This window comes from Branchiostoma floridae, chromosome 14 (genome assembly GCF_000003815.2).
Source record: "Branchiostoma floridae strain S238N-H82 chromosome 14, Bfl_VNyyK, whole genome shotgun sequence".
Classification (NCBI taxonomy): domain Eukaryota; kingdom Metazoa; phylum Chordata; class Leptocardii; order Amphioxiformes; family Branchiostomatidae; genus Branchiostoma; species Branchiostoma floridae.
The window spans coordinates 7,428,643-7,455,886 of NC_049992.1; the positions used below are offsets into that span (position 1 = coordinate 7,428,643).

The 27,244-nt window shown below is 38.6% G+C and overlaps 2 protein-coding genes across 2 annotated transcripts in view; one reads left to right on the forward strand and one right to left on the reverse strand.

Annotated features, from left to right (window-relative positions):
* Positions 1-1,618: 1,618 nt before the first annotated feature.
* LOC118430564 (lysosomal amino acid transporter 1 homolog) lies at positions 1,619-9,996 on the reverse strand. The gene is made up of 8 exons (XM_035841512.1): positions 9,821-9,996; positions 7,834-8,176; positions 6,189-6,318; positions 5,430-5,514; positions 4,754-4,941; positions 4,120-4,206; positions 3,129-3,299; positions 1,619-2,556 (listed from the first exon to the last, which is right to left on the reverse strand). Exons 2-8 carry the CDS (start codon positions 8,043-8,045, stop codon positions 2,455-2,457), a joined length of 975 nt encoding a protein of 324 aa, XP_035697405.1. The 5' UTR covers positions 8,046-8,176; positions 9,821-9,996; the 3' UTR covers positions 1,619-2,454.
* Positions 9,997-10,091: 95 nt separating this feature from the next.
* LOC118430067 (eukaryotic translation initiation factor 4 gamma 1-like) overlaps positions 10,092-27,244 on the forward strand; it is a 55,844-nt gene continuing 38,691 nt past the window's right edge. Inside the window, exons 1-4 of the mRNA XM_035840775.1 lie at positions 10,092-10,231; positions 10,370-10,559; positions 24,325-24,347; positions 25,225-25,295. Of these exons, the coding sequence (XP_035696668.1) occupies positions 10,468-10,559; positions 24,325-24,347; positions 25,225-25,295 (186 nt within the window). The 5' untranslated portion in view covers positions 10,092-10,231; positions 10,370-10,467. The remainder of the gene's footprint in view (positions 10,232-10,369; positions 10,560-24,324; positions 24,348-25,224; positions 25,296-27,244) is intronic.

Below are 27,244 nucleotides of genomic sequence, written 5' to 3' on the forward strand. Positions count from 1 at the left end.
AGTCTTTCCAGAGGCAAGTGTTGAGTTCATAAGCTGAGTCAAGGAGCTTTATCTGCTAAAAGCTCCTTGGCTGAGTTGAGGCACCAATTTTTGTAGCTAAACTACACATTTACAGTACATTAACATAATCACCAATGGAAGCCGTCTGTTACAGTACTCTTTTAGGGCTTTAATGATTTAGTCTATTTATCTTATACTAGTTTCTTTTCTTCATTACAATGTGGTGCTTACAACTTTGGTCTTGCTTGTGCGTTTTTTTTCTTTTGGTTCTTCTACATTTTGAAATACCCAACCACTTTAAATCTAATACCATAACAACATTTTTGTTTATGAAATAAGAATAACACTTACATATGGAATAAAATATACATATCCTTGCACATATGCAGGAAACTAATACAAACGAATATTGCTGTATCCTTATGCCATCACATATTTTCTACTTTCTACTGTAACACGAAAAAATCCAAATTTCTGTTTAACTATATTACGTTAGGTAAGTAGGTATATTCATAAATCCACAATTATACATACAGCACCCATCCAAAGTGGAATTTGCCCCTGCTGTAGTGCTTGCATTACTGTGTGGACCAAGGGCTATAAACATGAAGATGGGAACCACCCTATAACTGAATGGTACAGGAAGGATTTACTCAACACCCAAGGGTCACCAGATAAACCTAGGGATATTTGTACAACTTTAAAAGCATCATTTGTTATTCTGAAAAATGAATTGAGTAAAAGACAACACATAGTATATAGTGTAACCTCAAGGATTATAAAAATCTGGTTGTTTCTTGTCACTTTAAATTTGTTGCAAAAGAAGTATGCAAGAATTCGAAGACAATACATCACTTTTTCCCTGCAAAAGAACTCAATAACTATCATATACATGTACTTATACATTCGAGACATCTCATTGTAACAGAAAATACACCTTGAGGGCTACACATGGAATAGATACTACAGTTACCTTAATATTCAAGTAAAACAATATTCAATTCAAACTCTACAACTGGATGAAAATGAGACATTTAGTTTGGAACATTTTGAGAGACATACATTACTCTTCTTCAGTTTTTTTTCAGAATAACTTAAAAAGTTTAAGAAAAAATAAAAAGCATTTGTGACGGACTACAATGAAGCTGAAGCACTGGATGCAACAACAAAAAATAAATTATGCAGCACTAAGGACTCTTACAACAAAAGTGTACACACACAACAAATGGACAATTGTATACAGGCAGGGCTCGAAATTCATTTTGGGGATTAGGTGCACTGGTGCACCCAGCTAAAAAAATTGGGTGCACCAAAAAATTTTTGGGTGCACCACTTAGATTTAAATAGAATGTCAGAAAAACCTAATAACAAAACTAAGTTACAAACTTTCAAATTCAAACTACCATGATGGACATTTTTATTATCTTTCTAACACTTAGATGTCAAGACTATGATGTATACTAGCATACTTGATATCTTTACATACATAAACCTAAGAAAATATTTGGGTGCACCCTGTGCACCCACTGAATAAAATTGGGTGCACAGTTCCAATTTTGGGTGCACCTGGGTGCACATGCACCCAGTATTTTGAGCCCTGTATACAGGTATACACATGTACATACATCTTACTTAGTATATATTTTTGCCACTTTGTTATGGTTGCAATTACTAATTGTGTTTGAACATATCCATCCTACACTTGCTCCTCTGATCGCTTCCTTGCTGAATAAAAGGTAGTCTAGCACCCATCCCCATTTAAACGTTTGGACCTTACATGTATGTTTGTGCGTAGGGCTTTTCCTTTGATGTCATCTGCACCATGTTGGATAGAATACAACACGGTGTATTCCATATCGGAATCCATCAGCCAAATTAGGGCCTTATTTACATAATCAAGGGTAAAAGTAAAAGAGGTTAATATCATCTAATTTACTTCATCATATGGACTGGTACTTATAATTTTATAAGCACTTTATAGCTTTCAGAAACAAATCTACGGCTCGACCCATGGTATCCAGACCAAGGAGACCCACAAGTATTTACAAGGCCTGAACTTGATCCTAAAACCTGACATATATTTCCATAACAAGGGATTTCAGTTCAGCTTATCAAGAGAACCTTGCTCACCATAGACGTCCTCTAATTTACTGCGACCAATGAAATCTTTTCATCATAATGATATGTGTAGTAGTTCAGCCAATAGTAGACAAGCTACACCACTGTCTAAGTTTTCATTCCTAACTAAGAGTATGCTTTATCGAACACATTCATATTTTCACGTTGAGACAGATGTACGTTGTGCGATGGGATAGGTCTACTATGGGCACTTTCACAAATGGAATCCTTGTCTATGATCATAAGTACTTCTTATAAGTTCTCATAAGTAGTAATAATCTTCTCCGTAGTAAGAATCTTCTCCTAAGATTGACTGTGAGTCTAAGACAGCCAACATCACACCGAGATGGCCCCATCTGCAGTCTGCAGGATAGGAGTGGTGTCTCCATTGTCCTTTTCTTCGTCTTCAGCTCCGTAAACAAAGAACTGTAGAAATAACTGGGATAGAGTTAAGGATGGAAACGTATGGTGGAAGATGTTGTAGATATTATAGTTTCTTACGAATGTTTTCATAGGGCTATGTTAATTCAATTGCATGGATGACATCCACATGTGTCTAGATGTGGGGCTGCCCACCCTCCGCGGGAAGGATCGTCTGACGGCCGAAGGCCATATTCGGCCCGTTTGAAATAGTTCGATTTACTCGAAGGAAGCCTGTGTGATACAACTAAGAACCTGTGTGATACGGGAAGTTATCACACGGTCCAAACACCTGTATCGAACGTTTTTGCGTCACAGGTATGACATAAAACAAGTTATCACCCAGTCCCAAACACCTGTGTTGACCTTTAGCGAGGTATGGCACAAGGTAATCTCTAGGCAAATTTACCAGATGTACCAGTGGCATAAGATAGTATTAAAGCTGGCTAAGGAGTATAGCTGGCCAAAGGGAGTCATCAGCCTTCGATAGCCAAACACACTCCTAGACTGGCTTCACTCCTTTAGCAGCTTTTGATACTATCTTATGCTATGGTAGGATCTGCTTGGAGATTAGGCATGAGGAAGGATACAGTTGCGTCAAAGGTCATGGTGCCGAGACTGCCGACCAGCCAGGGGAGGTGGCGGATGATGAAGTATCCCTTGGTGCTTTGCAGCAGGATCTGGAGTCCATACAGCAGGTTCCCCAGGATGGCTAGAGAGAACATCCAGATAGACAGGCCTTCTGTCGACTTACGCTTCCACTGGGGGGAGGGGGGTAGGAGGCAAAAGGAAAAATAAACAGTTCAATTCATGATACAGTATAAGTAAATAAAGAGAGGGCTTGAGCGCAGTACATAGATACATAGCTGATAGAATTATGGATGGCCAGAGAGAACATCCAGATAGGCTTCTGTTGACTTACGCTTCCACTGGGGAGGGGGGCAAAAGGAAAAATAAACAGTAAAATTCATGATATAAGTAAAAAAAGGGAGGGTTTGAGTGCATTACATACAGCGAGAATACAGTGCTGATAAAATTATGGATGACTAGGGAGAACATCCAGATAGACATGTACAGGTGGGGAGGGGGGCGATTGGGGTAGAAGGAAAGATTAAAGCTGAAAACATTTCCGTGTGACATAAGATGGACACCAATATGGAACCAAGCAAGCAACTGTCACATCAGACAAAAGACAGTGTTTGTATGTAAGCAAGTCTAAATTCAGCAAAGAGGAATTTAGCATGTGATGTGTCTTGACATATTGCAAGAAAGAATTGCAATTCCGAGCCCCATGCAGCTTTTTTCAGTACTGCAGCAAAAATTACGGCTTTTGTTTTGTCTTAGGGACTTACTACGGTCTTAGATTGCTCTAAAAGAATTACCATAAAAGCGTGCCCCCAAGCAGCTACCCTTCAACACTGCAGGGGTGTCTTTGTCAAAGACTTTGAACAGGATAACTGAAGTGTTCTTTTTGATTTGCATCAAGATATATACAAATGGAAGCTGTTATGCTTCATCTTACAAAATGTTGTGCTACGTTAAGAAGAATGTTTGATGAGGAAAGTACATTTGCACACTTACATTTTTGTAGATTTGAGGCATACGAGACCCGAGATACAGCACAGAGGAGCCGATACCGACGGCATAGCCAGCATCACTCTCGGCATCCTGTGACATTAATAAACCGTCATATTCAAAATGCATTTTTCAGACATTTGAACTTCGAAAAAAGTAGTACACACACACACACAAAAAAAAGTAAACATATAATGATTATTCACCAAATTAAAGAACTTACCCATCTTGATGATATAATTGGAGGAAGTAAATATTGCAGCAAAAGTTTTTAAGTTGGTAAATAATAAAATATGGCTTTAACTGTATATCATCTTCCAAAGTTCAACCTACAACCCTGTGATAAAACAATGAACGCTGCGCTTATCAATTTGTCTTTTTCAAGTTTCAAATCTTCCCATACTATCAAATTTTTGACTGTGCTAAAAATAACGATCCAGATTGTCCATTACAAATTTTTGACCAATGATAGCGTGTCAATGACAAAAAAAATACACAGTTTGACCAATGAGAGGATGGCTGCATATTTACATTTTGTGTGTTTATTTTGTATCTGTCTATATTTTACCAGGATGGGACTACAGTATTAGTCTATTGTGTCTCAATAATAAAAGGTATCAATTACAAAGAAAAGACTTACAGGAAAGAGAGGGTGGTTGAGAAGGGATCGTCCGGAGGCGTGTTTGACGGTTGCCATGGCGGCGTCCCGTTGCCATGGGAACAGGCCGAAGACGAGGCCGTTCAGTGACAGCATCAGACAGCACGAGAGGACAGCATTGTTGACAGAAAAATCGTCACCGCCAGGAACAGCTAAACTCAAACTTTTATCTGTGAGGAAAAAGAGGAAAACTATTTCTGACAATTAAAATTTATTCACAGAATTCCACCCGCCACACATATCCTACTGTCTAAAGCCTATGTCACATTTCCAAACCGGGGTCCAGCAGGGCTGTTTGCAGAAACGAAAGATTTAAGTTTATGCCAATAAATTTGCACAAGGCATGCTGTTGGATCATTTTTAATTCGTTTTGTGTGCTTTTATCAGTCATGATTAAAAAAATGTATCAAGAGATCAAATCCAGAAATGAAGAAATTGTGTTATACACTGTGAAGAGCTGGCTGTGTAGTCATTTGATCAACCTTCCTGATCACTTAGATTTCAAATAAAAATGAAAGTACAAATGTAACTTTTTTTTTTACCAAACAAATTGTTATTTGCACACTCGCATCGGTTCTGGGGTTCTCAGAAGATATTATTCAAATAATCGAATCAACGTGGCCTATCTTATACAACAAAGTATCAAAACCAGACTTACTTTTTCTCCTGTTCTTTATTAGACAGTAGAACCACTGTGAGATCATCAGGCAGTCCATGAACACATAGTATATTGCAGTGTATAGCTGTATGGGAGGAGCAAGGAAATGTTTCATTAGTTATTATATAAAACAAGCAAGGTTAAACTCACATCACTGTAAAAATGAAATTTCATCATTCCAACAGGTGCACTAAGACAGGCTGGGATTTTGTGGGCATAAAAAATTTGCATGGGAAAAACTTGTGTGTGAAAAATCTGTGTATGACAACATGCACAGTATACTGTAAATGCAGAAATGTTCGCGGTGGATTAATGTTCGAACTTAAAACCACCGCGAACATTTGTCTGTTATTATATTAGACTGCAGTCCATGGTGTTACCGCGAACTTAAATCCACCGCAAAGTCCATTTACCCTGCTAACGCGAAATTAAATCCCCGCGAACTTAAATGCATTTACAGTAGTTGATTCCCAAGGGTTCTACGATCTTTTTACAGCTTCAAACTTAAACGCTTCAAATTTTCAAAAGAGATGACAAAAATGGATTAAATATGATATTGCCGCATGATAGAGGTCAAAGTCCTGTTCTGTCAATATTCTGGTGATTTTACAGTGATTTTTAAATGTTTAGTTTTTGGTGGCAAAAAAAGTTGAAACTTGTGTATTCCCTTCAGGAGAGAACAATGCTGCTATCTTTCTAGGAAATCATCATCAAATGATATTTCATACATGGTTAATTTTCTATAATTCTGGAGCTGACCTGTATGGGCAGTTGACCCGTGAGAAGACAGCCTATGAGGTTTGCCGTGTCTCCGAACAGCCACAGTAGCAGGAACGGTAACGACAGCGCCGTGTCAGCGTTTCCGCTCTTCCAACCTTTGTACAGCTGACTGGAAAAAATTGGATCCATGTCATTACAGTTACACCTCAGAGGATTTAGTTTATGTAAGTGATTCTCAGATTTAAAGAAAAGAAAAATTTTAGACATAGGAAAAGGAGAAAAATTATAGCCTCGTATCCAGCCGTATTACATTATTTTTTTTTATAGGTCCAGAGTCTCTTCTGTCCTCTCCACTATTTGCAGAGAGGACAGAAGAGACTCAGGAGCTATAATACGGCTAGATACCAGGCTAAAAAAATTAGACGGGGCTAAGAAAAAACAGATATTATATGATAAAGAGAAGAAAGCAAATAAATGCTATATTAAACACAATACTTACATGTACAAAGTGTTGCCCTAAAAATACATTGCACAGAACTTTTTATCTAACCCAGTGGTAGAAATACTTTTTTTCAGTCTTCTGCAATCTTGAAAATCTATCTGCAAATTGCAGATTGCAGACGGGTATTTTGAACACTGTAACCCTTCCTGGTGTATCACTAACATAGTTGGGAATATCCCTTTTTCAAAATTTGTTCAATGTTTCTGTGTTTCTAATAAATGTAGTAGATAAGTTTGAATTGCAAGATGGGGACAATGGACGATAAACTGGACAGTACATGTGGGTGTACATGTAGCACATGGCATGTTGTGCAACCAATGTAAACATACAGTTAATCAACAACCACATTATATAAACATTGTTGGCCTACAATGTATTTAAACCAACAACTTTGATACACTGAAAAATGGCAAAACTTATAGCCATTTGACACAGAGGGCCTAAATGCTCTTTTCCTTTTTTTAGTCTTTTGTGAGCCACCCAAAATCAACGTAATTCCTAAATTACCTAATAAGCCGTAACTTGTGATAGGTCACTTCCATCTTATGCAAAGGTCACAAATAAACTCCGGTCTATTGGAACAGGTGGTTCCATAGACAGGACTTTTCATCATTATGTCAGTGGGAAAAATTATATAACAGGCCACAAAAAAGTGGTTCTTATGAAGCAGTGGTCACTTGTACAGGTTTGACTGTGACAATGTATTTTTTAAAAGCTTGATGTTATGTTGTATTTTATAGAGGTATATTATTTATTTTCCCCCTGGTCATAGTAAAGGTTAGGATATTTGGAAGTAGGTCATGACTCAGGAATGTCACATGATAGTAACATGACTGGTCAGTACTCTCCAAGCAGATGTTACAAGGCAATGAAACATTTTTCAAGCTCCCCTTTCTTTTACAAAATAATACAGTGTATAAAATATAAAGGTAAAAGGAAGGTAAAAGGAAGGTAAAAGGCAGTGGAAGGAGAGGGATGGGCTATGCCTACCGAATACCATGCCCTAGACAGAGAGGATAACAACCCAAAGCGAATACTTTGAATCAAGGAGGTTGAAAAAAAATTTTTTTTCAACCTCCTTGTTTGAAAGGAAGTACAAAAATGTCAACAATCAGAGAAAGCACCAATCGACAAACACAAATGAAGAGGAACCAAAAAACGAGAAGATCACTTTATACTTACGGTAAACTGACTACAATCCAGCACAGTATAGACACCAGACCCAAGATGAAACCTGTGTATTCCTTTGGACCAACCACGCACTGGTGGAACGTGTGCCATATCCACTCCACACCGCCGTGTTCCGAGCAGTTCACGGGAAAGTCCGGGTCCATGGTGGGATACACTGCGCTCCACTCGCGGGAGTCATTGTAGGACAGTTGGAGGTAGTGCATGGTTTCTTAAATGTCTTGCAGAGGTCACAGAAAATCTTTGTCCATTCAACAGCTCCAGACAACTACTTGTTCTTTGACCCTGTTGACCCAGTTGTTGACAGTTTACTCCAATCCAGGGCCTTGCCCCCTTCCTGGATAAGCAAGAATAAAAACAATATGTAAATAAGGCCAAATGAATTAAAAAACTTGTTCAACAGGTTTTTCTGCCTTGGAAAAATACTTTTATTCTACTAAAGTGAGATAGAAATATACAATTTTCAATTTGTAACTGAGACAGAAAAATATCATTTATGCAAATTAAAATCTAACTTGCACACCAATAAATGGCTCAAATTTAGTTCTTGCTGCCTTTTGACATCAGGAAAATGTGGACGTAAATCATGCAAATGAGGGACAAACTTTACATAATTTATGAGGAAAAGATACAATAACCTTTCTTGCTTATACATGTATATGACTTTCATTACTTTTTTTTTGCTTTGGGTGAAGAAGGCAATAAACTGATACAATTTATGCAAATGGGGGACCATATTCATCAGTGACAAACAATTATGAAACATCATCTGAAAAATATTGTTTGGTCAAATTGGTGACAGTATGAGTTCATTGAACTCCAGTTCAATTTTGATCTAATCCAGGCCTCAGCTTTCTCAAGCCCAACACAAACACAGATACAGTTATCAAAACAGACCTGGGAAGGATGAGCCTCATCAGTCATAAAAACACAGCTCAGTTGGTGGTATCCAAACAAGTGGTTTGTAATCTGCTGACCCTGGTTTGATTTCCGGGTGTCGACATGTTTTTTTTTTTTCTGTTCCTACTCGCCCCTCTGAATTGTTACGTTGGTTCCCACACCGGCCCTGTTAGGAACAGGCTAGAAATGTGCCACACAGTGAGTAACAGGCTAGCGGATGTGCCACACTGTGAGTAACAGGCTAAGATGTGCCACACAGGGATGTCGATCTCGGGGATTCAAGGACGAATCTTGCAAAGAAATGGGGGAGTTGTGTATTAGAGGCGGACTCAAGTAGCGTCAAACTTAAACCGGAATCGGCTGATCAGCCTTTTCTAGCGCAGTGGTCTTGCTGCTGGGTTGTAATCTGTATGTTTGGGTGTCGGCATGTTTGTTTGTTTCTGTTCTTACTTCTTCTTCTTCTCCATCTTACTCACCCCTCTAAATTCTTACAAATTGGAAGGACGAAAGCTTTTTATTGTGTCTTGTCACAAAGTTGCCATACCCAGTTTTTAAGAAACAACAATCGAAATGAAACAAAAATTGTTACCATGACAAAAACATTTACAAAACCATGATTATGGAAAGTACATTTGAGGATTTTACAGTAGTTTCCTTAGATGTAGAACAAGTAATTGAACTGGGTAGGCCTTGCTCCACATTCACCACTATGTCCAGCAATTTGCAATTCTTTGATAAGCAAGATACAACTTCACAAGTGGACATGCCTGCATAATCATGAATACTTAATTAATTACAGAACCTCCCTGGTGTAAACAAGAATGGTGCTAATCTGCCACATAATTGGTCAACAAACTTGTTTTTCCCATCAATTATGACATTGAACAAAATGGCCAAAACGTCATCTAAAATTGTCACAAATTATATTTATACTTACAGAAAATCATACATTTTGATAGCCCTCTTGATCTCAGCCCTCTGCTTATAATTTCGGAACGGAAGTCGAAAAATATTTGATAACTTTTTGGGGAACAGCTGAAAAACAACACAGCAAAGCAAGCAAAAACGCCGGCTTTCTTACCTGACAAACAACGCCGACGATCGCCAACAGTTCCAACTGTCCGAAACAACCTGACTGTAGTCATAAAAACATTATTGATCTACTATTTTACGATTTAAAGCATATCTTGTGACCTTTGAAGGTGTCAGTGGTGATGAACATCCGCCATTACTGATTGTCACATGACTGTGTGTGCAACGTGCCGGTCAGAGGTCACAACTTTTGCTTGACAACCATAGAATTATTTCCAATTCACGATTCTTCCGATATTTTGTATGAATCTTGATATAATATTTTGAAATAATACTCGAGATTATATTTTTGAATAGAATTAGACGACAGCGACCTCATTATGTATCCATGACATCATCCGATTCGACCCGAAACTTTCCGGAAATTGCCGATTGTCTCCTTGCGGGCTATCGCAAGAAGGTACGCCATATTGATAAGTTGCTCTCGAGATCGTTGCCATCTAGCCTAAAATACATCATCTATTCCAAATGTGAGTACATATTTATGTAGAAGAAGAATCGATCTTTCTAAATGTGTGGATATTTTTGTGTTCCACAGGAGATTCCCCTCATAGGAGACAAGCCTATAGGGGTCCTTCGTGGAAGGACTTCCATGCGATCTTGGTCAACCATTCATCGTGATCTGGACGTTTTGCAATGAGTTTAAAGCAAGGGAAGAACTCAACTGTCTCTCCAGGCCCTCAACAGATACAAGTACAAGCACAGAGTGGAGGACCTAATTCCAGAACGTATCCTTGTCGTACAAAAGTCGTGAGTAAACGGGGGAAGGGGGAGGTGGGGTTACAGTTTCAGCCATACCGGCCTGTGTGTGAGAGAGAGGCCCGGAAAATATGGGTTGGGTCTTTCGTGACTTCTCGTCTGTTTTTTGCCTACGTAGCGGAATGTGTGAGATGCTAGCTTAACAGTTGTCATGTGTCGCCTGTAAAAACTTGTGAAGTTAAGTGTGTAAGAGTAAAGCAGAAGTTTTGTTGTGTGAGTTCGTGTTGCGTCACGTTTAAGTGACACGTTTCCTTTACCACACCGGCAAGCCGGCCATGTGACAAGATGGCCGCTCACGTTTGTAGCTTGCTCCACCCAGTAGGATAAAGAATATACCCCGAAATTGTCACGTCTTTCTCAAAATTCTCACTTAAACTAACCTCAGAAGGCGTGTTTGAGTCAGGGGTTTGTTGTCGGTCACCTGAAGAGCGGGTCACCAGACGACCCTTTTCTCCATATTGTTAGGCAAATTTTGCCACTGTTGAAAGGAACTACGACCTTGCCATTTTTACACAAAATGTGCCAGAACGTCACTCAAATTTTTTGTCAAATCCCTACATTTTCCTTGAGACGATTTCTGTGGGAATGCAGCCATTGTACTGCCAGGAATGTTGTATAATGATATTAGCCAAGTGTTGATTTAAATCAAGCAGGTATACTCCACAGTAATTTCTGTCATAATTTGTTACTTCTGCTTATATTTTCATACACAATTGGCTACAGGTAAAAGTGTTATGTTCTATGAGATAGAAATTTCAGACTTATGCGCATCTATATCTTAAGATACACTAGTATTCAGGATGGAGAAATGTACTGCGAGTAAAAAAATTGTGCTCCGTACCTTAGTTGAATATTGTTTGAAACAATGACTACAATAGATGTGTAGCACACATAGAAATTTACCTTATGTTTTAGAAACACAGGTTTCATTACTCTAATTACTGTAGATCATTGTGAGATAACATATTTGAATTTTAGTTTACCCTGTTAAACAATCTGTACACGATGAAGAACTACTGGTTTTTCAGCAGCTAAGACTACTAGCAAATTTGCATTTTTTTCAGAGCTACAGGATATTCCTTTGTTTTTGCGTATGCATGGTTTGGTTCGGTTTACCTTGGAACCAGGAAACAACAATAAACAGATCCGTTATTATCTTGCCCACCCCTTTTCCTATGGGAAAGTCACATGTGTTCGATATCTAATGATATTCAGATTAGAATTCATTGAAGAAAAATGCATCAATAATTATAATACCTCAACATGGCTCTGTGTGATCATACATAACTGAACATTGAGTCATAACTGATATAAGAGGGTTTTTATGTGTATTTAGTTGTTATCATTCTAGGCCAGGCATGAAAGCGTAGGCGGCTCCTCCTTTGCTCTTTTTTATTTCATTTGTCAGGAAGTCGAGTGAAGAGGTGACCTTGTTTGGGCCAGGGTGCGATAATCTGTTTTGCTGGAGAGACCTTTGCATTAACGTGAGTTATTACCTGTGACAGATGTGTTGCCCTTTCGGCCAGACAGTCTATATTTGGACTCTAAATCCTAAACAACAAGAATTCTCTTACAATGATGCAGAAAGCAGAAGTGAAACCAGTCCTTTTTTTTTCCCAAGCTTTAAGTGATAATGTTAAAGAAAAGAGGGAACAGATTAGTGAATAACTCTACTTTGATTTTGCCTAAATTGTTTCTTTATAGTTGGATGTCTTTGTGTATTATCTGTGATCAGACAGGTTGACCTCTGACCTTTAGGCGGGCACAGGTGTGTGAGGATACCGCTCTTCTTTGTTGAACTGTCTCGCAGCCATTCGCTGATGATAAACGCTTTCTCTCGGGAACGACGGTAAATACAAACAAAGGGTTGGTCGTGTGGCAGCTGGCTTGGAATGAAAGGAAGGTGAATCCTTATGTCTCTGGGGGTATGATTGTTTTAAAGCTTGGATGATTTTGTTATCCAGGTCCTCAAAGAGATATCCCCTCTATCCCATTTCATTCACACACTTAGCCTATATCAATAACAAAATGAACCTGGTTTATAGAGAGAGTTATACATAGTCCTTTGTGATGAGTTGAAGGATCAACAGTAAAAAAATCCCTGTATAAAACAGCACCTTTTTGTAGTGGTCTTTCATGTTTTTCTTTGTTTAGTGAGGGAAATAGAATATTGTCAGCATATTTCCTATTTGTGGCCCAGGTCGGAAATATGGGGTGTTTCATGGTTTCCATCTTTTTTTTTTTTGTGAGCCAAGTTACAGACGTGCAAGAGTGCATGTGTCTGGTACAGTGTGGTATGTTGGCCATGTTTAATTTAGCTGCATGCGGTGCACCAGTGACTCATGGACCTTAGGTGGGGTCAGAGACAACAAGTGCACATACAGCTGCTCATTTGCATAAAGGTTAGGTCTCAGTGTTGTGTATTTCACAACTGAGAAAAATGAAGTATGAAAGATACATTGTACTTGTTCAGTTGTTAGGAGTTTTCTGTCACATTGTTTACTTAAAAAGCATATGTAGCCAAAGGTGTTGTACACTTATTTCTATAGCATCTCTTTGTGTATTGTTTGGTTTGTAGATTTTTGTGGGTCAGAAAATTGTCAAAGTACAGCAAATTCTACAATTCAAGTTGTTACCATTGTTAGATATGTAGGCTGCAGAGGTATGGGGATATCCCTGTGAAGAAATAGCTTTCTATTTTTGGTGCTACATGGCTGTATTTGGACCAGGGGCATTTACAATGGACTCTAGCAGTTAATGTGCACATTGAATAGACAAAGGTGGGCCATTGGCATGGTTTTTGAGGGCAGTTAGGGAAGTGAAATTGGAAAAAAGTAAGTGAAAACATCTTACCCAATAGAAAATAGTTCCAACAATGTGAACACAAGAACAGTTCTTTTTAGCTCTTTTCCAATTTTCTTCCTTACTTTGTACTATTTGCTTAGTATGTGTGGTAAATAAACCTCAAGATTTTTATTACTGAAGGCTTTGTAGTATTTAGGTAGATACAAATGTCACGGATGTATTTATTACAACAAATGTTGCTTTGTGCGTGTATGCCCCAGCCCAAATGTGGATGGCATGTTGTGGGATCTCACCAGTTGGTACAACAGTGTCTTACCTGTTTACACGTTGAAATACCAAACCTTTGTGTCGCTCCCAAAATAGTAACTGACTGCTGTAACATGCTTACAAGGCCGATGACTCGGCAGTTTGCGGACAGTGCCCTCGACTGTGCCACAAAGGGTTCAGGTGTTAGAGACTAGGATAGGTGAAGGGCCTGTGGTTAAGTACGATAAATCGTGAAATTTTCACCTTGGTGTTATGACTGTGTTGTTCGCTCTGCGAAGCTACTTTCTGTCTTGAAATGTTATTATAGATGCTTTGACTGTGGACCTAGAATACTGAATACCTTTTTTTTCATTCTGCAAATTAAGTCCCCACAAATATGAGTTTTACAGTATACTTACGTTTTTTTTTTTTGCAGTAGGGGGATGGAGATAGGAAAAAATCTGTGCATTTTTGTTGTATTTTTTGTAAGTTTTTGTCTTCTCATTGTGTATTCTTTCATGACGTTTTTTTCTCTAAACCTGTTATGCAAACTTTTTTGTTCCTTCAGACATTTTTTCCCCTCAAACGTTTCTTAATACCCACCTTGTGTAAATACCTATGCAGGAGACTTGACCACCTTTTGTAAACAACCACACATACCTTACAGACAACCCCTTCTTCATGGTTGGGGGGAAATGTATGGGTGAAAAGGATCATGGGACGGCAGTGATGCAATCAAAACAAAGGCCATGTTTTTGTCTGGGTCTGGCAACAGGAGAAGGTCTAACTAAAGGTTAAAAGTCAAGGTCCGCAAGTCACTTTCTCCCACGATGTCTTTGTGGTGAAAATCGCTGTGAATATTGGTAAATTCTTCTTGTTTATTTGTGATATATCTTTTTGTTTTGCTAGATGCAAGGTCAGTTCATTAACCATTTAACATATGGAAGCATATTTGACTGAAGTAGTTTCTGTAATTAATTCTAAGCCAGGTGTGCAAATCATTATCTTTGCTGGTTTCTTTGTGGTGAAAAAACTGTTAAGATGAAGAAAAACTACCGTCAATATGAAATTATCATTGTGATATTTGTAGTCCATGTTATGTTTTTATTGTGTGTGATATTTCTGGGTAGATTATTATGATAGCCAGAAGAAAATCTGTCAGATTGATATTGATTGCAAAATAATATTTGACTTGGTACATGTAAGCTTTGGATTGCCGTCCATTGTATGATGTATAGCAGTGGAATTTCCCTTGCACAACGGACCAAGATATTCGTTGATATTATAGTCTTTTGCTGCAACCATTGAGAAAAGTAGATTTCTGTATAGTTAAGTCTTGATCTCGATATTCTACCATTTTTTCCCTAGAACGATGACTTCACTTTATGAAAATGCTGATGTGTGCCTGTGGGAAAGGCGACAATTGATGGGTGGCGGGGGCAGTGAGTTCAAGGTTTTCCCTGTAATGTGTATTTGTGTTTGCTTTAACAGATGTTGCACACAGGAAAAGAACCCATAGTAGGAAATATTACCCTTCTTTACTTGTTAACTTAACTGTCCCAAAGGGTTCCAGTTTAGATGACGATAATTGCAATGATAGGGGACTAAATACGAGAAGATTTGGTGATGATTTTATTTGTTAAGTCAACACTGAATCCCTTGTCCCAGAATTAGGTTAATGTATGGAGTTTAAACACCCTCTGCGCTTGCCTACTGGCTTTACTTCACAGCATTTCCCATAGCAGTAAAGTCCTAAAGATGCTTAGGGTATAGATAGGAGCTGATATCAAAAGCAAGGCAGGTCTTGCTTTGATAGATCTGTTGTAGCTTCTAGATTGTGTGTCTACCTGTGAACACTTGGCTGCATAATGTTTTAAAAAGCGGCAAAATATGATAGGATCAAATAGAAAACCCGATCTTTTTTTATCTATATGTTGTTGCCTCTTGTCAAAAGAAGGAGGCTAGCTGTTTGTATAGTTTCAAGAAAAGAAAAGTCTGTTAGTATCATTTTCCTTCTTGATAAATGCCCGACTTGACCATGCTTACTTTTGCATATGCTGTTTTTGGGAATGTCTGATTTCAGTTTGTGCCTTGCATTATGAGACAAATTTAGCAGCAAAGCATTATTAGTCTTGCAATTTTCAAGATTGGTTTATTTTTGCAGTAACCAATCATTTTACCAGGAATCCGTGGCATAGCGTATATGCTTTTCCTATGTATTACTACTGCACAACAGGGTTGTTACAACGCCCCTACTAAAAATTTAAAACCACTGAAAGCTATCACTGAAAGTCTTTACTTGGCATGTACTTGCTCGTGTTGTTGGTTACCTCATTTTGTTGTTGGTTACTTCAAGGTTTCGTATTTATAAAAAAATGTCATCCCCAACATTTTTTGTTGCCGTCACTGAGCATTTCCTGGTCACCCAAAACTGCTACCCTTTCTACCTTCCTTGGATTGTGAATTATGTGTAATCATGTTGAGTAAGTCTTTTTTTCCTGGTATTGTGGTGCTGGTACCACCATCCGGAAGTAATGACAGGGCAAATGCTGTGTGTGATTATACTTAATTGTCACTTGTCATAATGACAAGGCAGAAGTAAAAGGCCATACTTACTGACTGAATTGACAAAATCCAGGAAGGGAAGTTGTTAGATTTAAAAAAAAACCTGCAATCTGTAGCTAAGGTTTCAAAAAACATTGTTATTAATTTCTAAAACTTACACCGTATGTCCTTTTCCTTACTGATAAGTTGAGTGTTTGAAAAGCTGTTGATACTATAAAAACCTATGACCATGACCCGAGAACTAGAATACAGAATAGCGATGTTTCACTCTCAGCTCTTGTTGTACCAAGGTCAACCAGCAATAACCTGTACCTCAGTCAAGGTTGGCATGTTGATTTCGAGTATCTCTTATCTCTGACTCTGACATCTTCTAGTGCTAGAAACGTATCGTAAAATGTTTAAAAAGTTAACGTCAACTAACACCATAAACCTAGATTAGAAATTGCTTTTATAAAGTAATTCCACATCTAAAAATATGGTACACTTGCAAGAGGTTGAATTTAGTCATTATGCTGAGGAATTCAATATATATTTTTACCATAACGTAAGCAGGTATGATTCTTGTTAGCTGAAGGAATGGTACTTCTTTCTGGATGGCTTCAACAAAATAGCATCACTATAGCACAAACTTACAAAACTACAGCATCAAATACTTTTATAATCGAGATAATCTTGACACGTAGCATATAAAAGAAATTTGTAAGAATATTAAGTTATTACAGAAATAATGTGATTTGTATCAGAGACAAGAAACCTCAAGGATATCACTAGGGAGGGCTGTACTGATATGAAAAATTATGATATTTAAAAAGGAAGAAAGAAAAATGCTACATGTTGTGGTGTAATGCATTCGGGACTATGTCGGTATGAAAACGAGTGGTTTAATGTGCCCCGTGCGGCGAGTCCTCGCCCCGTGGGATCCACTCCGATGCGCCACTATCTGCACCATTTCGGATGCAGGATGGAGGTTTGGAAAATTAGAAGATCCATCAAAGTACGCCGACATCTAAACGCTACGTCCGCAGAATGCCAAACGGCCCCTTCGGACCCTGCTTACATTCCAGCAATGCGCGGTAAACTGATTTTCTGTCCTTGCTTTTTTATTTGGTGAAAAATTACTGATTCTGATCGTGATGTAGTTTTCATGTGGTGAGTGACATGCGCTGAGATGTCGACTGAATATCAAATAGGTTTTTCTACCCTTTCGTCGCAGCATGTGGTAAAAGCATGCATTATGCATTTTCTTCCAGATTTCCTATACGGTGATATTTGGTGATATATGTAGTAGGAACGGTGCTGTCGCTTGTTTTTGATGATGGTTGTCCTAAATGTGTTATTTTGCAAGTAGAGGGCTGTGCGTTTGTTATACATGTAGTGTCAATATTTGCCAGTGATAATATCTGATAGTGTAGAAACTGACGCAGTGTGTGTGTTGCGTGGAAGAAGGTCAGGTGTAATTGTCCGGAGACGGTTCACGACATTGAGGTTTTGTCGGAACGTGGGGTTCGTTACACCGTTTTAGCATTTGTGGCACGCCATACACCCTCGGATAACCCTTGCTTTGCGGCCTAACCTGTAACCAATGCAGATTTGAGCCAGAAGGTTTTTGTCAATGCTATTGGTGTTCCCATCTTCGTAGTTATACATGGATATCCTAGAGAGATTACTGCTTTAAAGGCCATTTCAAATAATGATTTTGTTCATACAAATTTCTCTAGCTCACAGATGTTCTCTCTCCTTTTGACTACATGGGTTATTCTGTTTCAGACAATATTTGGTCGCTTTTCAAATACGGTTTCAGCAACACAGTTAAGGTAGTTTGGAAATACTGCTTGATTGATCCTCCTCCCTGCTACATAAACTCCCCAACAAATACATATTTGGTGCCAGAACGTTTTCCTTTGTAGGTTAGGGAAAAGTTAGGGAAAGGTTAGGTTGGCAAGTGGTGTAGGTTTTCAGTTAGCTTTCTGGATGGCCCCTACCTTAAACTTGTAAAGTGAAACCCATCCATGACCGAAAAGTCCAGACCTTGTACCTAGCTGTGGGTAGTATTACCCTGCATAAACAAAGACTGTCTCAACTGGCGAATTCATCGTGAAACTGTTGAGTTACGAAAATCTCCAGCAGTTAAAATTGGTATCATTTATTTTCAAATACCAGACCTGTTAGAATTAGTATAGCCTGTAATATTTCTCGTATGTTCCTTTCCACATTCATTACACGATAGATTTATGACGGTGCAAATGGAAAGCATTTTGGGACATTAATGGATATGTCATGCAAAATTTGGCTGTCTTTTTACAGGAATTGTGGTCCTAAATCCTTGGTACCAGGAAAAAAATTATAGGAGGTATGCAGCTGCCGTGTCAGTAAAAGAAAAATGCTCTGCCCCAGAACGAGTTTGTACGCAGCTGTTGAGGTCTAACACACACCTGCACACGGCTGATATGTCCGTAATAATGCCGCGAATTATTCATGTAATCTGGGCCCTCTGAACCCAGACTGATGAATCGATCGGCGGCGCTGTTTGACTGATGCTCCCGCCAAATTAGTGTCACTAGAATGGCACATGCACGCCTGTCTTCAGCTTGCTTAACCCGTGCTCTAACTTCGTTATGCAGATCCAATCAAATCTGCTTAGGTTTAATTTTTGTAACGTATTGCAGAGATGAACATATCATAAAGTAAGGAACTCGAGGAAGTCAGTGAGTTTTCAGAAGCATTGAAATTTAACACGGTTGATTTAAATATTCAAACACATTAGCAGCCAATGACCCAAGAGAGGATAGCTCATCACAGCTGTCAGAATGGATAAGATATCTTTTGCGGGGAAGTGTAGTATGAAAGGTCATGTATTATTTTTCTCCTAAGAAAAATTATTTTGAGAAGGAATCAAAGGTGTTTCACTTTATTTGATTTTCGCTTATTCTGGCGTCTAGCCAGAATGTCACTAATTTTCTATATCTTTATATATTTTCCTTAAAATTATTTTAGAATTCCTGCCATCTAGGTCCTTTCACATGACTAATAAAATTGATGAACAAAATGGTATCGACATCAAAGGTTTGTACATCATAGTAATAAACGTTTTTTTCAACCGTACTTAAGAGAGCCTTTTATCGATGCATGTACTCAATCTTCCTTTTGAAGTAAGACTTTGAAGTTGAGAAGTTGCTCTCATACAAAGCTATCAACTGTTTTTACAGGGTAGCTCCTAGTTACACAGCATCCAAGGTCAAATACATCTGCTTCCTGAAGGTCAAATGTTATTACACTAAGCTGAGCGGAGCATAAAGCAGTGACCACTACCATTCATTTTGCTTCAAAACCAGGTGCTAGAAATAAAGGATGTTAGAAATGACTTGCTGTATTGTTACAGTAATAGTGCATAATGTTGTGGAATACGTAGCATACTTTTGCTTCAAAAGAGCGCTAGAAATAAAGGATTTGCTAGAAATGACTTGAGCTGTTTTGTTACAGTAATAGTACATAATCTTGTACAATATGTAGTATATGTTTGCTTCAAAACTGGGTGCTAGAAATAAAGAATTTGTTAGAAATAACTCGCTTTATCATTACAGTAATAGTATATTCTTGTGCAGCATCGTTTGGTTTTTAATAAATGCACAGGAGAGGTAAGAATCATGAAAATTTTGCCATCAGGAATAGAAAAGGGATAACTGAGATTGGAACATCTGTGCTGGTGCCAAGAGACAATGGTCCAAGTCCGCAATGCTCCATTGACCAAACTTCCTCTCCTCAAAGCTTTCTTGAATGATTAATGAAGTTGTGGCAGGCAGCTGCTGCTGTCCTACTGTCTGGGCCTGGTGACTGATGACCTCTCAACTTTGACCTATAATCAATCTTCCTGATTATTCAGTCCCCTGCAGTGTTGAAAGTCATTAGTGTTTTTTTTTTCATATGACAATTGTTACAAAAAATTAACAGATGGTAATATTTGTAGGCTTGAAAATCAAAAGGGACTCGCAAGTTTCAAACATGAACTGAACGTATGTAATGTCTGAGGAATTCCTTTGGGGTGACCCAGTGTGCTTTGTCAAATTCTTGGGCACAATATTGTAAATGTTGGCATTTTTCCTGTGGTTAAATGCAAGTTTTTTCAGTAACCTCTTCACGTACCTTCTGTTCGCTTACCTCCTTGTTTCAGCCGCGATCTAAAAATCACCAAGAACACTTCGTTTTCTCCCTGGCCTTTACAGTTCAGGCTCCTGCTTTCTGTTATTGAGTGACCAAAATAAGGAATGACTCAGTAAAATATGTAGACGTTTCTATTGATGTTTTCCAGTATGCAGTCCTAGCTAAGGCCAGAAGAGTGTTTCACATTTCATTTTTTATTGAAACAAAAATCGACGTAAAAGTGTGATATTTTGCCGCAACGATTTTGATATGGTCATTTGTATTCATTGGTAGGCGAGGCTACGTGTATCTCATCACGGGGCATCTCCAGGAGAGAGAAATGCGAAGCGATCGCAGATAATTGTTTTCCCAGCGGGGCCAAGACCGGCGTTCTATTCATCTTTACTGCTTTTGTGATACGTGTGGATTTTATATTTTGCAGTCAAACTGTTAGTCTAGTCATGCATTTTATTTGCTGGAGATGCTATGTGTTCTCTTAAAGGGTAATGTGATGATATTTTGTGGTTTCCATTTTTCATGTCAGTGAATGAGGTTTATGACTCTTGGCGATAGGGTCATTCAAAATAATTCAAATTCGATGTCTCTTACAGTTACAATTAACATGTGGTGTATATTTTTTAATGATAGTATTTGACATCCTTTTGTGAGCTAATTTTTTGTGGGGAAAGTTTGAGGAATTGGGATATCGTAGAGATTTTGTTCTGTACGCTACAATGCGATGGAACGTAGATAGTGCCAGCGCCTGGCAGTGAAGGAATGACATGTGGCCTCGCTGTTTGGTGAGCCGTTGAGAGCCCGGCTCGTTATATGAAATATAATTTTCTGGTTGAATGAGCAGCGTAGGACAACTGCTAAGAGGTTTGATAGCATTGCAAATAAGGCATCACATATGCAGGCTTGCCTGTGTCTATGCTGATTAACCTTCGCCAGAAGTTTATGTTTTGAGCATCAGGGCTCGAAATACTGGGTGCAGGTGCACCCAGGTGCACCCAAAATTGGAGCTGTGCACCCAATTTTTTTCTGTGGGTGTACAGGGTGCACCCAAATGTGCACCCAAATATTTTCTTACGTTTATGTATGTGAAGATATCAAAGTACAGTGAAACTTGTCTAAGAAGACCACCCTGGGGACCAGTGCAAAGTGGTCGTTTTAGACACGTGGTCTTCTTGTGCAAAGAAAGAAAATGTGACAAGATAGGACAGACACAATGACTTCAAAGTTAATGGTCTTTAAAATAGTTTAATTCCACGAACCTGTACATTTGCGCATGAGAAACATTATCACTGTTGAACGGTCTTCCTGTATGATTCATATAGTATTGTTATACCAACTGATGTAAAATTGAAACGTTTCCAAAATTTAGGGCTATTCTTTCAAATTTTCGTAGCTTTTTGTTGCCGGAGCAGCGTCATTTTTCCCGCCGGCATTGTCTGTCAAAAACTTGTGAATGGGCGACACCGTCAAGACAATGGTCCATATTGCTACAAAAACATCGCTGTTTTCAGTGGAGAATACGACGCCCCACGAGCGTTTTATAATGCAATTTTCGTGTTAACAACGCTAATTCAAGTAATTGCCTATCTTTTTACTTTGTGAATCACAGCCAACGGGTCAGAAATAAGTTGGGGAGCTTACCGCCATAACAAAAAAGCACGCGCACACACGCCCGACAAGACGGGAACCTTCTTTCAAATCGGCAGCACGGCAGAAAAATAAATGGTTCATTTCAACGCTGTTACCCATGAAAATAATGTGGGTGAGTTTGTTTCTCTTCTGGCGCGGGTCTTAAAGTCTCAACGCTGCCAAGAAGACGAAAATTTGCCGAGAAAAACAAGTTTAACCCCACCGACGCTTCTAATCATGGAGATGTTGACAAATCGACGCTTCACTAGAAGCAGGGGTGAGCAGCTTCTCAAAAAGACACACATACACCTTTTATTCTCTAATGAAATGTGTTATAAAGTTATAAAGATATCTTATATCTGTTACCTTTACTTTAAACAAGTTTTATGAAAATAAATTTGCATTTTGTATGGTTTAAATGTAGAGTACAATAACAACACACGCAACATTTCTACCTACACTCCAGTGGACTTTCCCAATGACACCGTTTGACCTCTTGGGCGCCATGTTTGATTTTGGCTCGGCGTGATAACAGAACCCAAACACACAGATTTTGCCGTTATTTCCCGGCAGTTATGATAAAAAATCGATGATGTTATACCCTTGAAAATAACGCAGTGGTTTCGGTAACATTTTAGTTGCCAAAACACAAGCCAATTTTAGCGATATTTCTCGCGAGTTATCATCAAATATCGACAGTTGCTACAGTCTTGAAAATGACGCAGTCGTTTCGGCAAGTTTACTTCGCCAAAACACAAGCCGATTTTAGCGGATTTCCCGCCAGATATCATCAAAAATCGAGGCCACTACACACTTGAAAATGACGCGGTCGTCTTCGGCAACATTTCGGTCGCGGGCGGACCGGATTCGGGGTGGTCGCGGTCACAGAAGACAAGTGGTCGCTTTGGCCACGTTGCTTAATGCTTGTGTCTATGGGGAGGAAAATCGGGACCGGCCAAAAGCGGTCGTAATAGGCCGATGGTCGTCTTACAGACGTGGTCGCTTATACAAGTTTCACTGTATACTAGTATACATCATATTCTTGACATCTAAGTTTTAGAAAGATAATAAAAATGTCTGTCATGGTACTTGTTTAAGAATTTGATAGCTTGCAACTAAGTTTTATTATTAGGTTATTACTAAAGTTTTTTTGGTGCACCCAATTTTTCAGGCTGGGTGCACCAGTGCACCTAATCCCAAAAATGAATTTCGAGCCCCGAGCATGTTTGTCTGTCTGTGTGTTCACAGCTTAACTCGAGAAGACTTTGATGGATCCTGATAGTATTTGGTAGAAGGGTAGGGGTCAGAAAAACAAAGGTCAAGTTCGATTATGGGCCCCCTAGCAGAAGTTACATTTTTAATTTCTTGTGTTCTGGACATGCTGTAGTTGTTTTTTTTTGTAGTAGATAGCCCTTGTTTCTACTAATCTGAACAGAGAACAGATACATTTTTCAGTTATGAATATTGATGTTCTGATTTTAGACCATAGCAATTCAATTTATTGCTTTTAAAGAGAAAAAATTGTGGAGTAGAAGATAAAGAAAGTTAAACATCCTTTTACTCACTGCCCAGGCAACAGGCCCACCTCTAACGTGGTCGTGCTCTGTGTTCAGGCGGTGGGAGATAAATACTTTTGTTTGGTGCTACAGCCTCGAGTGACGTTACCAGACTTCAGAGGCTCATGGTCCAATCATACATCATCATCATCATGTTTGCTAACCCTATGCAAAAAAAAAAAATGAAAACCACTTACTTTCTTAAACTGGAACTGAAAGAAATTTTGTTGTCTTTCTGGCTTTTGATACCATTTAGTATATCATTTTTCATAACTTTGGTATGGAATCAAACGCACAAGGATCACAAATCTGGTACTGCTTTACGATCAGTGACTGGTTAAGAGGGGTTCTTGGCTCTTGGTTCTTAGCTGAGTAGTGGATCCAAAGTCGTCCTCTGTTCTCAAGGTCAGAGATTGGTTCTCAAGGTCACGTTGGTGGAGGACACGTCTGGCATGTGATATCAAGTTTGTGTAGATTGTGAGAGGGGGCTTCATGTCAAAATGGGCAAGATGAAGAGTTTGAGCTTTTAGAAAGATTTAGGAGACTGTGATTGGTTATATTTAAATGTGATTCAATGAAGCCCACACATCTACGTGCAAGCATATCTAAACATATGCAGAGCAACAGACGATAAACTGGATAGGGACATATGATTCAGTTACATAAGAATAAGAAGTATTTTTTTTACCATCTTACTGATTCTTAGATGCTAAGGATTGTTCTCATTTAATGAAAATGATTTTCTCTCTAAGAATATTTGCCTTAACCCAGACCAACACAGACTAAGAGGTGGCCCACCTCCAAGTAAGTATCCTGCATTTTCTTACTATCTCAAATGTATGTAGTTATGTGTACATCTTTAATAACAGTTTCAATATATTAAGTATAGAAGTCAACACACATTTTATTAAATGCATTTAGGTTACCGAGCACACAAAATAGTAATAAAAGCCACAAGAGTGCAAAACACAAGGTTATTGTACAAAGAAGAGGAACAAAAATAGCAAAACCTCATTAGGTACCTATGACATGTCTGCATTTCCTTCCTGTCCTTTGAGGAAGTAAAACTAAATAAATTCAGGAAACAGTGAGTTGACTTCCTGTCTTAGAGAAATACCTTGAAATACATGTAGTAACAACTTCCTTTTATGTAGTAGACCAAGAACATTGCTCTCCAGTTGAAATAAGATATAAGAAATGCATTTTAAAGGGAAATGAGACTGTGCAGGAGTTAGCTAGCTGTACTTCCTGTAGCTCAAATAGATCCACTTCCTGTGTGTGCTTTTATTAAATACGATTTCCTGGGATGGGGTTATGTCAGGACAGGTGTTGTAGCTGAAGAGAACGTGGGCGTCTCTCAAGCATATAGCTGTGGAAAACAGGCACAAAATTCTATTAGCATCTGCAAGCTGCTGTTGGTATTGTAGTGATTTCAGTTAAGCTTGAAATGTTACCATTGACAACGCTGTAGAAAAAGATAGCTTGATACCTTCAAGAAGGAAGTTCACATCTGACTGGGGCACTGTTTCTCTGTATGTTCACACCTATAACACTAGATCCTTCTGATGAATTTGTTTGAATTTTGGCATGTGGGTAGTGGTTGAGATGTTGAAAATACATGGCGATTTTGGGCACCGTAGCAGTATTGTTTATACGTTTTCTTCTGTTTTTCCCTCTCCAGGACCAGAAGACTATCACCAGCCCAGAGCAATCCCAGCATACACCCATCCTGGATCGGCAGCTCAGCAGCAGGTCTGTTTCTTACCTCCCAGAAGAATGGAGGTGTTGTTTTCACCTCATCAGTTCCGTTTGTCTGTATTTGTATGTGTTCCCGCTGCAATAACTGAAGAACAACTGTGGTGATATTAAGTTTGTAGATAGGTGTCGTGAACAGAAGGTCAAGTCGAGTTTGGGCCTCCTGGTGGGTAACCTTGGTACTGCAGCAGAACCAGTGTTATATAAATGCAGGACATGTTGTGGTCTTCATTTTTCAGTGGCAGATAGATCTTATTACTGTCACATTTTCAGTAGTATTTGTTATGTATGCATGTTTGTGTCTTAATGTTTAATTGTGTAACAGCTTTGATTGCCATGAGATTTGGTCTTGTCTTATGAAAGAAAGTATAAGATTTTTCGGCCCCCTGGCAGCTTTCCTTTCTACTACAACAGAACATTTAATTTTTTTCTGTCTCGTCTTCTGGACAAGCTTAGAATAAGGCAAGCTATTTTCTGAACAGTTAAAAGTAGTACAGAATTGAGAGAAAAGTGTAACACTTGCTATCTAATCCAATCTGTTCTAATGTTTTCTTCCAGAAAACTTAGAACTTGATTTGTTGAAGAATATAATTGACACGAAACTATTGAAAAGTAGTCAGCAGTCATGTCCCAAAACATTCCATCATAAAATTAAAACTATTTTTGTTGACTTTTGTGGAAAGCAACTCTATGTTTGCAAAGTTCTTGACAGAAACTCTTGTGAAGCTGACAGCTTTCCTTTCTACTACAACAGAACATTTAATTTTTTTCTGTCTCGTCTTCTGGACAAGCTTGGAATAAGGCAAGCTATTTTCTGAACAGTTAAAAGTACTACAAAATTGAGAGAAAAGTATAGCACTTGCTATCTAATCCAATCTGTTCTAATGTGCAAATGAATGGCTTTCAAAATGAACCTTGTCACTCAAGTTTTACTTCAGAAAACCCAAGATAGTAACTAGTATCAATGTCAGCACAGCTGCTAATGATGAGGTGTGGTCACAGCATAGATAAAAAAAATGATCTTAAGAAAGTCGTGGTAGTTCCCAAGATAGCTTGGTACGAATATAATCTGCTAAATATATTACAGCTTGGAATGTCAGGTAGATGTTAATTTGAACAGTGTGTGATGGTCTTTGATCTTTGTGAAGAACTCAAGGTGTGCACGGCTGAATGGATGCTATCATTAGGTATTAGTGGATGGTAACTTGTCTGAAGGAATCAGGTCCAATTTGGTGGAAGGAATCCGGTCCAATTAGAAAAGATGTTGCCCACAATGAGTAGAAAATGGGTCCAAATGTGGAAAGGTTCTATTTTTAAGCACACACGACACACTGTAGCTCACTATACTGTGTAGTGTGGATAATGTGATACATTATCCATCAAGTCCATCTCTCTCTCTCTCTGATTGCTGGGCTGGGATTTGAACAGGTGATGTTAGTTGAAGACAATCAAAGACATGTTCAAAATTTTTGCACCAGAAAGGGTTGTCATTGATCTTTGTCGTTTCTGGTATAACCTTGCAAGTAATGGTGAAACGCAATGGAAATTGCAGTTTAAAACATGTTGTCAAAACTTGATCAGTGGTCAAAAGTGAGGTTGCCCCATCAGAATTTCTGGTTGCCCCACTTCCAAGTTATTACCTTTTTCAAATCAGCTACTTATCCGTTATCTTTTCTTCCAGTTACATGTAAAAACTTGTGTTTTATCTTATGAAGAAATAGATAAAAAAAGCTGATGCATGTTGGTGAGGAAAAGCGGTGTTCCAAAACTTCAGGTTTAACATTAAGTTACGCCATTAAGTTACGCCATTAAGTTACGCCAAGCAAAATGTGGTTGTGTTTGCAGTTGTGCAAGTGGGTATTTCCAGCACTGTTGAGTGTTGAGCGATTTCTTTCTTTGTGTTTTTCCTTCTGTAGATACAGTGTATACAGAATGTAATGCTGTCT

Bases quoted from the DNA above. Each gene is read 5' to 3' on its own strand.
- LOC118430564 (XM_035841512.1), bottom strand. From the start codon at position 8,045: ATGCACTACCTCCAACTGTCCTACAATGACTCCCGCGAGTGGAGCGCA. The intron at 6,319-7,833 runs GTAAGTATAAAG...AATTTTTTCCAG, and splicing joins TGGATTGTAGTCAGTTTACC to TCAGCTGTACAAAGGTTGGA. The intron at 3,300-4,119 runs GTAAGTGTGCAA...CCCTCCCCCCAG, and splicing joins TGCCTCAAATCTACAAAAAT to TGGAAGCGTAAGTCGACAGA.